The 15,136-nt window shown below is 42.4% G+C and overlaps 1 protein-coding gene across 3 annotated transcripts in view; it reads left to right on the forward strand.

Annotated features, from left to right (window-relative positions):
- The window catches only part of ADAMTSL1 (ADAMTS like 1), a 362,288-nt gene that overhangs the window by 296,407 nt on the left and 50,745 nt on the right, over positions 1-15,136 (forward strand). For 2 of the 3 annotated variants that reach the window (XR_006889167.1, XR_006889168.1), the window contains one exon: positions 3,128-3,263. Coding sequence is in view for 1 of the 3 variants with exons in the window: in XM_046664981.1 (XP_046520937.1) it covers positions 3,130-3,263 (134 nt within the window). In the remaining 2 variants the exon portion in view is untranslated. The remainder of the gene's footprint in view (positions 1-3,127; positions 3,264-15,136) is intronic. The other variant, XM_046664981.1, reaches the window with a different exon arrangement.

Here is a 15,136-nt window from a genome sequence, read left to right on the forward strand (position 1 = left end):
AACTAGCAGAAACTGGATAGCTTATAAACAACAGAAATTTAATTCTCACACTTGCAGAGACTGAAGTCCAGCATCAGGGTGCCAGCACGGCCAGGTTCTGGTGAAGGCCCTCTTCCGGGTGGCAGATGGCTGCTTCTTGCTGTGTCCTCATGTAGCAGAAGGGACCAGCCAGCTCCTGGGGCCTCTTTTATAAGGGCATAATTCTCATGACCTAGTCACCTTCCAAAGTCCCCACTACTTCATACTGTCACCTTGGGGGGTTAGGATTTCAACATATGAATTTAGGGGGACACAAACTATAGCATCCCCAAACGTAAGAACCCTGATTAAAGAGTCTAGCACAGTTCCTGGCATAAAATAGGTATTTAAAAATAACCATTGCTGGGACACCATCCCCTAATCGCTGTTGCCCTGTGCTGGACTCAGCCATGTTACAAGCTATAAGTCTTTTATCCCCTTGACTAGAAATCCTTTGTTTCGCTTCTCCACGGAATCCGGGAGTTGGTGGAATAGAGCAAAAAGGCTTGTTTTTGTCTTACTTTTTTTTAAAAAATGCACTTATGCCAGCTTTCTCACCAAGAGAAAGCTATCGTTCTAAGAAAGAAAAAAACGGAAATGTGAGAAATATGAATAATTACACACCCCACATATACATTACGGACTTCCTCAGGGAAAAATAATTGAACTTTCTGCTTGTATTTTCACACCCCAAATTGATATTGTACAAAAGCAGAGGGTCCCTAGCCCCTGCCCACTCAGATTTCAGAGAGGTGCAGATGGGTTTTCATCTCACCAGTGGCTGCATAAACCTCCAGTCATCTTAGGAAGCCACAGAAAATTGGCCTAGGAAGGATGTCATTTGTTTTGTGTTGAGTTTCATCTTGCTGAACTGCTAGTATGGAGCCCCGGGTCCAGAGACTATTGCCCCATGCTGAGTTATGGTGCTTACTGTGGGTTTTTCCTCCCTAATTTCCCTTCCTCATTGCCCCTGCTAACAGAAATAAAAGCCTAGGGTGTGTAGCAGCTACTGTAGCTTTGCCAATGACGTGTGTATGTTCTACGAGCCAATTCTTTCAACATTCCGACTCCGATTCAGTGTGACCGCGAACGTGGAGTTTGAACAGCATAACGTCTTCCCATTTTAATCAAACTTGACGGGAAAAAAATCGCTATGTAGACTCTCAAGTTTAGGGCTTTTCTTGATCAGAAGTCTTGATTTAGCAATCAGAGTTTGTTAATTTTTATAAGTAATGTCTCTCTTTGTTTTAAAGCAGCCAAAAATGTGGCTTAATTTTTTAACTGAGGGATTTTGTGTATAAAGCCGAGGTCTCATACCAAGTTCTGTGACTTAACCTGTAGCATGGAGACTTGAAGTGTAATGAGACGGACTGTCATTCATTTATTCATATAGCCATTGGATGAATATTCATTAAGCGTTGCCTCTAAGTTCCATGGAGAACTTTAGGATAAATATAAGACAGGACCTCTGTCCTCGGAGAACTTACAGTTCCCCTGGGAAGATCAAATGGACATGCACCAAAGAAGAAAAGTATGATAGAAGCTGTAAGGACATCAGGAGGGGCCAACATTTGTCCCAAGGAGTTCTGATGGTTATGAAGATGAGACATAACCTCCCGTTTTGGCTCTTAGCAAATAAGCAAAGGCTTCTTGAGTTTTAATATTCTTGAAGGACTATTCAATATTCAATTGCAATATTGAAGGAATTCAATTTCCCTCAATGTTCTTAAGGGAATATTAAAAGGATGGGAGGGAGAGTTTGGGTTTGAGTAGACTATCACCATCACTTCCTAAAATCATTGTATTTCAGAGTAGAGAGAGATCTTGGAAATGATACAGTTCCTCGTCATTTTACAGATTAACGTGACTTGCCCAAGTTAGTGCATGACAGAGCCACAGCTCAAACTGAGGGCTCCTGAACCCAAGCATGATGTTTTTACCCTACCCCATATAAAGGATGTTTTTGAATTATATATTATTTATAATATATATATAATGTCTTTACAATTTTTTAATATTGTATAGATATAAAAATCTCACTCTCATTGTTTTCTGTATGCAGTGGTCTTTGGCAGGCAGAGGCAGAGTAGACAGAAGGTATGTTTCTGAAGCAGACTGTGGTGCCATCATGACTTATTTGCCATCCCTAACAATAACCTAACAAGGTGACAAGCACATAGTAGGCCCTCACTGAACACTGTTGAAATGACCATCAATTACAAGAGCACCACTCCTGCTCCTCTTTCCTCTCCAACAAGTGTTGGAGAAAGAGTGGCAGTTGGTCTTGGGACTGTGAATTGCAGTCCTTCGGGAGATGCCAGAAGACGGGGTACAGGATTCTGCTTCTCTTCCAGGAGAATCTGAGGTCATGCCCCTGCGAGGTTCGGTAGGTGCTTGCCTCTTTACTTGTCCAGTGAAAATGATAAGCAAGCCACTATATTTCCCATTTTTGTCACTCTGGGCTCGGTTAACTGTGACCCCTGATGACTTCAACCCTCACTCCTTATAAGATCCAGAGTAACAAATCATCCCTGTCCTGGTCCTACTTGGGCATAAAAATCCAGACCAAAATGCAAATTAACTTCATAAATGGACCCTTTTCTTTATTAAAAAAAGCCACTCATAGGCTCCTTTTAATAAGAAATTCCTGTAGTGTATCCCTATCTGTGGGGCCAATAACAAATTACCTCCCTCTGAAGGATGTTATAAGAGTTGAATGAAAACTATTGAGCACAGGACTTGGTATATAGTAACTGCTGAAGAAGTGTTGGCTTTTTTAGTGTCTTTATAATATAGATTAATTTACCTACAAATTTATAGGGGCCCAATGATACTGTGATATAAAGCAGTAGACAGTAAGGAACTCCTGAAATCAACAGGCCTGATTCTTATTACTGACTTTATTGTTTCAGACATCAAATATTAAGTTTGAAATTCAAACTCACCTTGATAGGCACACCATCTCTACAGGAAAAATGATGTTAAAAGGCAACACCAATAATGCCTGCCTGCCACAAAGACACACTTATGCACATGCCCACCTCTTCGTCTCCCCTTAATACAGCCTTTATGCATTAACCTGCCTGGTTCATGATCTGCTTTCACACAGATCCCCCCCCAAGTCCCCACACAGTTGGAAGATATCAGAGCCTTGCTTTCAGCCACTGGGCCGAACCTTCCTTCGGTGCTGACATCTCCTCTGGGAACACATCTGGTCCTGGATCCTGGGAATTCTGCTCTCCTTGGTGAGTCCAACCCTCTGGAACATTGGGCAGAAATCCAGGGCTGGACAGGATTTATGGATGGGTGACTGCTTGCAGGTGGGAGGGAGGCAGCAGTTGGGGGTGGCCAACAGGAAATCACTAAATTGCCTACAGAATCCAGACTCACCAGTGGAAACTTGGCTGACTTTCCCTATGAGGTGAGTGCAGTTCTTAGTCTGGACTCTCTCGTCTAGATTCCAGCGTGGCTCCTTTCTGAATCCTCTTGGGCTGATGCCACAGCCCAGATACTCTCAATCAGATTGACTCACTGAACAGGGAGTAAAGTAAAAAGCACTGAAAAACAGCTCCTGTATCTCCTCTCGCCTTGCCAACAGCACCACAGGAGACCCCCATGACCTTCTCCCACCTAAATTAGAGCTATAATCAGCTTTCCAGGAGAAAGCTGCAATGTCAGCACCTCCCAAAAGCCAGGTAATCTATTTAGCCCAGCTTTCTGTAGGTAGGACCTAAAACCAACCCAGACAGACTCCTCAAGGCAAGTGTTTAAATAACTTCACCAGGTGTAACTTCCCTAGGATGTGTCATTGGGCACCTTCACCAAGTTATTACCACGTGGCTGGTGTCCTTTGGTAGCAGAAAGTCATGCAAGGGCATCCAAGTCCTGGGCCCGACGTACCAGAATCATGGAGATGCGAGGGGAACTTCTACATTCCCACCATGGAGATGGTAATGGTAGAAGAGAAGTATTCCTCTGCCTTCAAAGGCCTGAATAAAAAGCAGGCCTACAAAATGGAGAAAATCTTCATGCTAACTGCATGTCTTCCCAAGTGTCGGTAATAGGAACAAGAATTATTCCATTGGCTCAAAGTGGAAAGTTTCTCTACTCTTCTCCTCACCAACTAGCAAGAAATAGGAGGCCAGTGGGTTCCTGGTCATACTAGAGATGACTTATCAACATAGCCACAGGGCCTGTAGGATTACAGCACACAAAGATTACTTTCCCTTGTCATCCTCATCTGAAATTAGCAAAGAATGCTCATAGTGTATGAGCATATGGAAAAAGCTTCTGATTCCTCTGTTTCTGATCTGGGTAAAAATAAGACACAGATATAGTAACAGGCCACCCTATTCTGTTTCCCGTAACTTATACAAGCTTGGCATTGAGTTGTTCCACATCAAGTTGATGAGAATTCATAGAAGTTTCAAATTGCTTTTTTTTTTTTTTTGGCTTATAAATGGCAAAGTTATTCCAAATTAAATGTGTGCAGTGTAAACCTTTTTATTTTAGATCCATCACGATGAAGAATTGTCATAACTATTCATCACAGCCCAGTCACTAGCAGGGTATACAGCAATTGTTTATTTTCAAGTTCAATAACTCTTGGGTCACTCAGGTGCTGTTTGGCATGCGGGAAAAGTTAACCTCATATTTTTCCATGATAGCTTTACTTTATTTCTCCCTTATTCTGGAACCATATTTTGTCTCATTTTAGCCATGGGCAATAAGAATTTATTTTGCTTTATGATGCTGCATTCCATTACTAGTTTATGATGCTTTGTTACCTTAGACTGGTATTTAAATCTGTTAAGAGAAACCTTGTACTCTAGTTCACATCCAGACCGCTCCATTTGAATGAGACAGCAAGTCAACCTCCAGAAGGTGCCTCAGTGTAACTGTGGGGGCAAATGGACTCTCATGGTGAGCGTCAATGTCTCGCCAACACTGTAGAACTAGGAGAGATCCACATGGAATTGTGGAGATAAATTAGGGAAGGATGTCAAGTATCGGGCTCTGAGAAGTAGGTCACTTGAGACAGACCAGAGCCTCATTGTTATGCTCTGCAGCTGAGTACTGAAGGATGGGTGGGAGTCAAATAGGCAGAAAGGAAGGGAAACAGGCACTCAAGGTAAAGAAGATGCCACGAGCCTGGAGATAAAAAGGTGTGAGATGTGTATCAGGTGTCTGTTCAGAAACAGCTGTAAAACACCACTGCCTTAAAACTGATGACAGGCAGCTAAACTGGGATAGAAACTAGGCCATCAAAAGGAGCAAGGCTCAGCTAGAGCTTGTCCACTCAGATTTGGCTCACAGCCTTACCTCAAGCATTCTAATAGCCTCCCTCCATCTCCTCCCCAGCAAGCGCCTCATCCTGATCTGTTAGTCCATTTGTTCCCGTTTGGACCAGCTCCCATCCCTAGCTCCTACTGATGGGCCTTTTAGACAAGAGTGCATGCTCTGGGTACAAGAAATAGGCCAAGGAAGCGATTCTGTGTAGAGTTGCTGAGAACATAGAACAGTGAATGGCGTAAATTGTGGAGGACCTTGATTATTAGACTAAGGAAGCAGATTTACTTGTGAGAATTACTGTGTAAATTTACTAAGGAGATTTACTGTGTGGGAAATGGGGACAGACCTTGAAAGGATTTTTAAGTAGGAGAATAATATAGTTAAAGTCATATTTGAAAGAATTAATCTCACATTCCATAAGAGTAATCAAAAGTGGGAGAGATTTAATGAAGAAACACTATTTTGAGAGAACAGATATTCGAGATCAGGATGGAAATATGTGGCAAAGATACTGTTAATCACCCCTTCCACAGCTAAGATGTCTCTAATCAATCACGACACTGTCACTCAGCCCAGGCACTGCCTTGGGATTCATTTTAACATTCCCGCCAAACATGGTGGCAGCTGATATACGGGATGAAAGCCATTTGCCAACACTGTTGTAGTCAGTAAATGCTGAGATTCCTGTGTATGTATTTCTCCCATCTACGAGATTAGTTGGCTACAACAGATTCAGAGAACTTCGTGGTTCTGTGGCACAGGGGTAATAATTCGTGGACCTTGATTCTCGCGTTTTCACGGGAGGAAGGGGACAAGGAAGATTTGGGGTTTTTAAAGCCACATATCAGAAGCCTTAGGTCTTCTCCATTAAGGCTTGAGTGTTGAGATTCCCAGTAGGTGAGTCTATTCTAGAAATAGCTGTTTTAGTTTTCAGACACTCTGGCACTGATTTCACTTCAAGCCACTGCTGTACCTTTCAAGAAGCAATTTTGATTGAGTGACACATGAATGGGCCCATCTGAGCCTCACTTTCCATAACTGTAAATGAAGACTTGGGACTAGTGAGTGCCTTGTTGCTCTCGCACTCTTTGCTATATGACACAGACGTGGAAGATGCCCAGTGGAGGCTCAGCCATGCCGAGTGGACCCAGCCTAACTGGATCCGTTGTCCTAGGCAAGACAGGTGCTAACTTTTTTTGTCCTCGTTTTATAGCTGTCCTTTCTGCAGGGAGTGCCGTCTGCTCTGTAGGGCAAGGCCCATGCCACCACCTTTAGTGGTCCAGGCCCAGGTCGGTGTCACAGGGCAGCAGCATCTCAGGCCTCCCTGCAGAACCAACACCTTTTTGCAGCCTTCTGTTAATGGTGGGTTTTTTTCAGCACTAAGACCCAAAACTAATATTTCTCACAGTATCATTTATAGGTTATTAGCACTGATATTTTCTGGAAAGTAACTTTTATTGGAGTTTTTATTATAAGAGCAATACATCTTCATTGTAAAACAAATAAAAATAGAAGCAAAAAGAAGAAAATAAAAATTTATCTATAATTACCTAGCCCAGAGGTAACCAGTGCAAGTGTCTTTTTCCTAGCACATTATACATATCTTTTTGTCTAAAATGAAATCATACTCTATATACTGCTTCTAACTTTTTCACTGAGTGGTGCATAACCAGCATCTTTCCATGTCTCTAAATATTCTTCTACAGTTTCAGGGGGGTTTTTTGTTTGTTTGTTTTGCTGAGGAAGATTCACCCCTGAGCTAACATCTGTTGCCAATATTCCTCTATTTTGAATGCAAGCCACTGTCACAGCATGGCCACTGATAGACTAGTGGTGTAAGTCCTCACCTGGGAACCGAACCTGGGCCACCACAGTGCAGCGTGCCAAACTTAATGACTAGGCTACCAGGGCTGGCCCTACAGTTTTATTTTTGATGGCTTCCTATCTTATTCAACCAGTTCTCTAATGTTGAACTTTTAGATTCTTTGCAGTCTTTTGCAATACAAAAACATAGATACAATGAATATTCTTATTCCTAAATCCTTGTGTACATTTTTGTTTACTTAAGATCAATTTCTAGAAGTGGAATTATTGTGTCAAAAGTTTTGTATACTTTAAGTTTTTGCTATATGTTGTCAAATTGCCCTCCAAAAACGTTTTCCCCATTTATATGTCTACCAGCACTACATGAAAATTCCCATTTCCCCAAAATAATTATCAACACTGGTTTACATTTACCATTTTAATTGATGAATTCACAGTAGTATAAAATAAAATACAAAAAATGGTATATTTTGTATTTTTATTCATTTGATTATGAATCTCAATAATTTTTATTTTTATTGTTTATCAATCATTTACATTCATTTATGAATTGCCTGTTCAGGTCCTTTCTTCATTTTTTGATAGATATTTATCATATTTTATTGATTTGTAAGATACAATACATATTTATACATGTTTGACATATATTTGACGTTAGTTTTTTAGCAGGCTATTGAGAGATAATTGCCATATAAGAAATAATATGTATTTAAAGTCTAAAATATGATGTTTTGATATGTGGATACACATATGAAACCATCACCACAATAACATAATGAACATACTCATCATCCCCACAAGTTACCTCCTGCCCTTTGTAACCATTCCTTCCTTCACCTGCCCAACCCCACTCCCACCCAGGCAACCACTGAGGGGCTGTCAGTATAGATTAGACTGTATTTCCAGAATGTTATAAAAAAGGAATCATCCTTTTGGGGGGTTTGACTTCTTTCACTCAGTACAATTATTCTGACATTCATCCGTATTGTAACAGGCATCAATACGCATTGCTTTTTATCGTGGATTAGTGTTCCATTGTCAGATATGCTACAGTTTGTTTAATCTCTCACCTCTTGAGGGACAGAATGGTCATTTCCCATTTCTGCTTATTACAAATGAAGCTGCGGTACTTATTCTTGTACTAGTCTTTGTATGAACACATGCTTTCATTTCTCTTGATTAAACACCTAAGAGTGAAACAGCGGGATCACATGGTAGGTATATATTTCACATTTTAAGAAACAGCCCAACTGTTTTCCAAAGTGGTGGTACAACTTTCCATTCCTACAGCAGTGTATGACAGTGCCAGTTTTTCTACATCCTCACCAACACTTGCTATAGTCAGTCCTTTTAATTTTAACATTCTACTAGGTGTGTAGTGGTTTCTTGTAGTTTTAATCTGTATTTTCCTAAAATCTAATAGTGTTGAGCTTCTTTTCATGTGCTTATTTGCCTTCCTGATTTCTTCTTTGGTGCAATATCTATTCAATTTTTGCCATTTTTTTAATTGGGTTTTTTTTTTGTTTACTTATTATTGAGCTTTAAGAGTTCTTTATATATTTTGGATGCAAGTCTTTTAGCACATATGTGATTTCCAAATATTTTGTCCCAGTCAGTGGCTGTCTTTTCACTCTTAGTGCCTTTCAAACAGCAGAAGATTTTCATTTTGATGAAGTTCAACTTATGAATTTTGTCTTTTATAGATTGTTCTTTTGGCGTCATATTTAAGAAATCTTTGCCTACTCCAAGGTCTCAAGGATTTTCTCCCATGTTTTCTTCTAGAAGTTTTATAGTTCTAGGTTTTGCAGTTAGGCCTATCATTTATTTTGAGTTCGTTTTTATATATAGTGTGAGGTATATACAGAAGTTCATTTTTATGCATATGGATACTCAACTCATTCCACTACCATTTGTTGAAAAGATTATTCCTTCTCCACTGAATTGCCTTTACACCTTTGTGGAAAATCAGTTGCCCTTATATGTGGGTATATTTCTAGACTATTGTTTCAATGATATGTCTCTTTACACCAATACCACATTCTACCCAATGCCCATGAATCATGAGCTTTTCCAGTCTGGACGTTGGGAACAGGTACTATTCCCTACCCTGTGGGGACACTGGAAACTGGTACCTGTAATTCTTTCCCTCTCCCTGCCTCAGGTAGTTTCACAAGCATGCACTGATCTGCATTCTGATGAATAGTCAAAGGGGATCTTTTGCAGATTTCTGGAACTCATTCATTCATTCATTCATTCATATTCTCTCTCTGCAATTCTCTCCTTTCTTTTTTTTTCGGTGAGTAAGATTATCCCTGAGCTAGCATCTGTGCCAATCTTCCTCCACTTCACATGCGGGATGCTGCCACAGCATGACTTGATGAGCAGTGTGTAGATCCATGCTAGGGAGTAAACCCGCAAACCCCAGGCCCCCGAAACAGCACGTGAACTTAACCATTATGCCCCACATTCTCTCCTTTCTGGTACTCTGTTCTGTGAACTCTAGCTGCTTTGTTGGTCTCCCTGTACTTTCAGCTTCCTCTTCTAAATTCAGGGAGTCCACTGGGCTCCACCTGGGTTTCCCTATGCTGCAGCCTGGAAACTCTCTCAAGGCACTAAGCTGGGGCAGCACAGGGCTCACCTCGTTTAGTTTTCCACTCTTCAGGGATCAGTGTCCTTCACTGCCTAATGTCCAATGTCTTGAAAACTCTTGCTTCATATATTTTGTTCATTTTTTTATTGTTTAGGCAAGAGGGTAAATTCAGTCTCTCTTACTCCATCTTGGTCAGAAATGGACAGACATATCTATGTGAGTGTGTGTGTGTATTTTTATGTATATATGAGGGCATATGAATACCTATACATGCACATATATACATGGCACGTATGTTTTAAATATTTTCCTAGACCAAGCTGATACCCAAATTTGATAATCATGTTCTAGAATTGTTACATAGATGCTTTTAAGAGATAATGTCTCCCAGGATTGGCAAACTATGCCCCATAGGCCAAATCTAGTTCATCACTTGTTTTTGTAAATAAAGTTTTATTGACATGAAGCCACACCCATTCATTTACCTATGTCTTGTCTATGGCTTCTTTCATACCACAATGACAAAGCTGAGTGCTTGTGACAGAAACCCTACAGCCCACAAGCCTAAAAGATTTCTTATCTGTCCCTTTACAGAAAGTGTTTGCTGACCACTGATCTGGTCCATTCATCTTATTATGTAGAAAAGATCCCGAGGTCTATGGCAGGGATCACACATCTCCTGTTTCGGAAGAGGACCACACTCTTCCCACTGTAGCACTCGGTCCTGTGTCCTGTCACTGGGTTAGGCTTTCTCCATGAGGTAAAAAAACCTAAAAGAAAAAATCAAACATAACTTACAGGAGTAAAGATCTTCCTCAGGAAGTTCAGGAAAGAGAAGACCTGTATTATAAAGGCCTTGGATCTTTGTCAGATGACCTCATGTGCCTCCAGTAACAAAACAGGTGGCTTAAGCAAAGCAGTTCAGTAGCTTTAACCAGCATGTCTTATTTAGGGCCAGAACCTGTTAGACTGTCTTATAGAATATATACATAAGGTTTGGTCTGCCCTGTATTTAGTCACAAACTCTCCTTTGGGAGTGAGCAAGCTGCAGTGCCCCAGTCAGGGGGACTCCTCGTGTCATCTCTGCTAGAAACTCATGTCACTGAGAGCCAAATGGCACAAGCTTTTTCTCGTGCCTTGTGATTTACCAAGAGGAGAGGGATGCAGGCATGTAAACCTGAGTTCGTTTACAGAGTAAAGTTTTTCCATGAAAGAAGTCATTGTGCCTGGCCCCTCTCCCCAGCCAGGGGCTCAAGGGTCACAGCCAGCACAAACAGCAGCCTCTCAGCAGCATCGCCATGCTCCCCAGGGCCCTGCACGTGTAACAGCACTGCTTCTCAGAGCCTTCCAGCCTGGAGAAGCCAGGCAGTGAGGCCAAGGCCCACACACAGCTGTCAGGCAGTGGTGTTTTCCTTCTGACCACCCAAGACAGGTGGCTTGCACAATTTTTTCTCTACTCATTTGAAGTGCTGAGAATTGCAGGGCCTGGCTGGCATGAGATGCAGTTCCAGATATCTCTGCTAAGAGCCATATTCTTGTTGACCCAAAATCTTATGCAAAAAGGTGAAAAAAACCTTTTCTTCCAACACCGAAGTTGTGACTGGGCTGCTCCTACAAATCAGATCACGCCGATGAGGGAGCTGTGGCTAGAATGCATGGGACCCAGGTCTGGAGTCTAAGGTGGAGCTTACAGTCATTGTTCACATGTAAACCCCTCAAGGTAGGAGGGTAGATCAGAAAACAATTTAATTTTCAAAGTTGAAAGTCTTGGTAAAGAGGCTAAGAAGGAAATATCTCAAGATAGATCAATTTACTCATTCAGTAAATATTTGTTGAGTGTCTCCTATGTCCAGGCACTGTGCTGGGGGCCAGGGATACACATTAAGTCAGACAGACAAACCTAGTCCTCATTCATTCATTCAAGAAAAATTTATTGAGCATTTACTATGCACTCGGCACTGACCTAGATACTGAGGATACAGATGGACGTGGCTGCCCTTGTGCAGTTTGAATTTTAGTGGGGGCACTTCAAGTCTGGTGAGAAAAGTAATTCAAGTAGGAGGACTGTGATAAAAAGAGGAAGAACTTGGCGCTTTGGGGGCATGTGAAGGACAGCATCCCTGGTCTGAACTTTAGGCAAGGTTTCTCTCAGAAGGGGGTATCTGAGCTGAGATTGGGAGGGTGAGTGGAAGTTACCCAAGTGAAGAGAGGGCATTCCTGGCAGAGGCATTCCAGGCAGAGGAGCCAGCAGAGGTTGTGAAGCAAGAAAACCTAAAGCCTTTGAACCATCACAGTAATAATGAAGTGGAGAGTGGCCCAAGATGAGGCTGAGGAGCGAAGTGGGAGCAAATTGCTGGCACCCTGTAAGCCATGGTAAGTCTTTCATACTTTGCGCTAAGTGCAATGGGAAGTCTTTGAATGATTCAACAGCAGGAGAGAAACATCATCTGATTTGTGTTTTTAAAAGCTTGTTCTGGCTGCTGTGTAGACGATGGCTTCTATGGGAAGAGAGTAGATAGACACACCACTTAGGAAGTGGTTGCCGTATTCCACATAAGAGAGAACTGTGGCTTAGACTAGAGAGCTGGAGAGAATGGAAAGAAGTGAATGATCAATTCAGGCATATATAGGAAGTAACATCCACAGGACTTGGTAAGTAGATTGACATTGGAAGGGAAAGATAATCCATACAGCTAATAGGTTCTCAAAAGCATCAGATTTTTCAGGCTTTTCTCATTGAAACTCATGTACCTCCTGTGTGGTGATGACACATTTCAGACCCCTCAAGTCAAGATGTTAGAATAAAATGGAGACCTCCGTAGGTGTGCAAATGCAGAAGGTGTAATTGTGAGGAAAAGGATAGTCCAAAGCTTCTGTTGCTGATCCTGGCTCATTTCCTTCACACACACCTGTTCAGCCTCCACTAGATGGTAGGTCCTGTGCCCCTCTCCCAGCCTTGGAGGGGCTCAGAAATAGTCAGAGAGACAGAAAAGTCAATAATGTGTGAGAAAAGCTCTGAAGAGTTGCAGAATAAGCCAAAGGGAACAAAGGAGGGAGGACTCCTTTCTTTACAAAGTAGAAAGAGAGGGGTTGACCACGGAATTGTTGAAACTTAGTCTTGAAGGATGAGTAAAAGCATTGCAAGTACTGATGCAATGCACACATGCTTCCTGAGTTTCTTCTATGTGCTGGGCACCACTGAAGGCACTGGGGATGCAGCAGAGAACAAAACAGATAAAAATCCCTTCTCTCCTACAGCTTACATTTTACTAGGGCAAATGGAAAATAAACACCAAGAAGTAAATGACATAGTATACTCGAAGGTGATAAGTGCTATGGAAAAAAATTAAGCAGGGTAGGAAGGATGGATGGTGCCTCTGTGGGGAAGAGCATGCAATTCAGGAGAGGCCTCGCTGAGAAAGCCATGCTGGAGCAGAGACTTTAGTGTGAGCTATTGAACATTGCACTTGTCTGGAGGAAGAGAAAGGAAGAGCACCCCAGGCAGTTGAAGAGCCAGTGTGGAGTCCTTGAGGCAGGGACGTGCCCAATGTGCTCAAGGAACAACAAAGAAGCTAGTGTAGTGTGGCAGAAGTAGAGTCATCGGGGTTGTGTGTGGGAGAGAGAAGATCAGAGAGGTAACAAGGCTGAGAGCAAATTGTGTAAGGCCTTGTAAATGGTCACGATAAAATAACCGTGAGAGAAAAATCTATAAATGCCCAAATTTATAAACAGACTCAATATTGCATTGAGCATCATGGGCTTTTCCAGGATTAGGCAAGGGCAGGCAGAAATGATTTCTTTTATTGGAAACCATGTGGCCAACTGAATGTTACAGAGCTGACTCTAGTAAAACAGAGGCTCCTCAGGCTGGCTCTGGTACAAGCCAATATTGCTGACTTAATTTGACTCACATGTGTTGGGCACCTGCTGCATAGACCTGGCCCTGAGCTGGGCTGCTACAGGGACGTGCCTCGCCATTTCCTTCATCTAGAAAGAGGTTCCCAAATGCACAATAGAGTCACCTGGGAAGTTTAAAAAAAAAAAACAATGTTTCACCTGAGACCAATTAAGACAGTCTCTGAGGTGGGGCAAGGCATCAGTACTTCTAAAAATTTATTCTCAGTGCTTGAATGGCCTTTAAAAGTCACTTGCCTGCCCCCTTCTACCCACGAAGAGGCTGGTATGGGAAAATGGCATGTTTTATCATATTTTTAGCCTGGCATTCAAGGCTGTTTGCTCTTCAGACCTAACCTTTACATCCATCCTTCCATCTTATTCCTGTCTCAAATAATTCCTCCATTCCAGTCAAACTTTTCCCTAGTAATTGCCATGGCCTTGAGCCTTCCTTGCCTGGAACACCCTCTCCCACCCCTTCCTCCCTGGCTTGATCCTAGCAGTCTTCCAGGCACAGTTCAAACCCCTGTGTGAAGCCACCTTGAGTGCGCCAGCCTGGAGTGGTCTCTCCCTGGTGACCTCCCGAGGCCCCTACTCTAGACCAGGGTTGGGCAAACTTTTTTTGTAAAAGGCCAGATAGGAGATACATCAGGCATTGAGGGCCATAAGGTCTCTGTGGCAAAGACTCAACTCAGTTGTACAGCAGCCATAGACAATAAGTATATGCATGGGTGTGGCTGTGGCCTGATAAAACTTTATTGACAGAAACAGGGCCAGATTTGGCACTCAGGCCATAGTTTGTCAACCCTGATTGAGACAACTGATGCAACACTTCGCCTCTGAACAGCTGATGTTGAAGATATTTCCCGTCTGTTGAGTTTCCCGGGTCCTGGGGAGAGAAGAGTCTGCATCAATATTCTCAGGTGATTTAAGACAGGACTAAGTAGCAGGGCCTTGGCTTATAAGGCCTCTTGTGTCATTTCCATTCCTCATTTCTATTATTGTAGCTTTATCATCTGTCCCACACACTTCCACCCTCGCCCCACCCTGTACACTTCCTGATTCTCTTGGTCCAGACTGGATCAGGCACTTCCTGAACCCAGTTAGGAGGAAATTCACGCAGCCGCAGTCAGTAAGTACCCTAGGCACATCTGCTGGGAAGCTGCTTTTCATACGATAGTTCAGAAGACCAAGATCGTCAGGATTTCCTCGCTAAAGATAGTTGTGGGAACAGCAAGTTCTGATGGTCAAAGGTTAGGTAAAAATTAATCCACAATGGGGGCTCACCCCATCAGAAATTGCAGATGTAGCAAGGAAAGTGATGCCGAGGAAAGGAAAGAAAAAAAAACGTGAAGGAGCGGGCCAGCGTCCTTGATGAAGAGAGGGAAAGAAAGGAATGTATCCTGCCCTTTTCAAAGAGACATGAGTTGGCATCTGTTTCCTCACTTATACTGGAAGCCTGAGGTTTTGTGTCACAAGGAAAATGCTTTTGATTTCCTATATCTTTGCCCACAGAGA

The sequence above is a fragment of the Equus quagga genome, chromosome 6, assembly GCF_021613505.1.
Source record: "Equus quagga isolate Etosha38 chromosome 6, UCLA_HA_Equagga_1.0, whole genome shotgun sequence".
NCBI classification, from domain to species: Eukaryota; Metazoa; Chordata; class Mammalia; order Perissodactyla; family Equidae; genus Equus; species Equus quagga.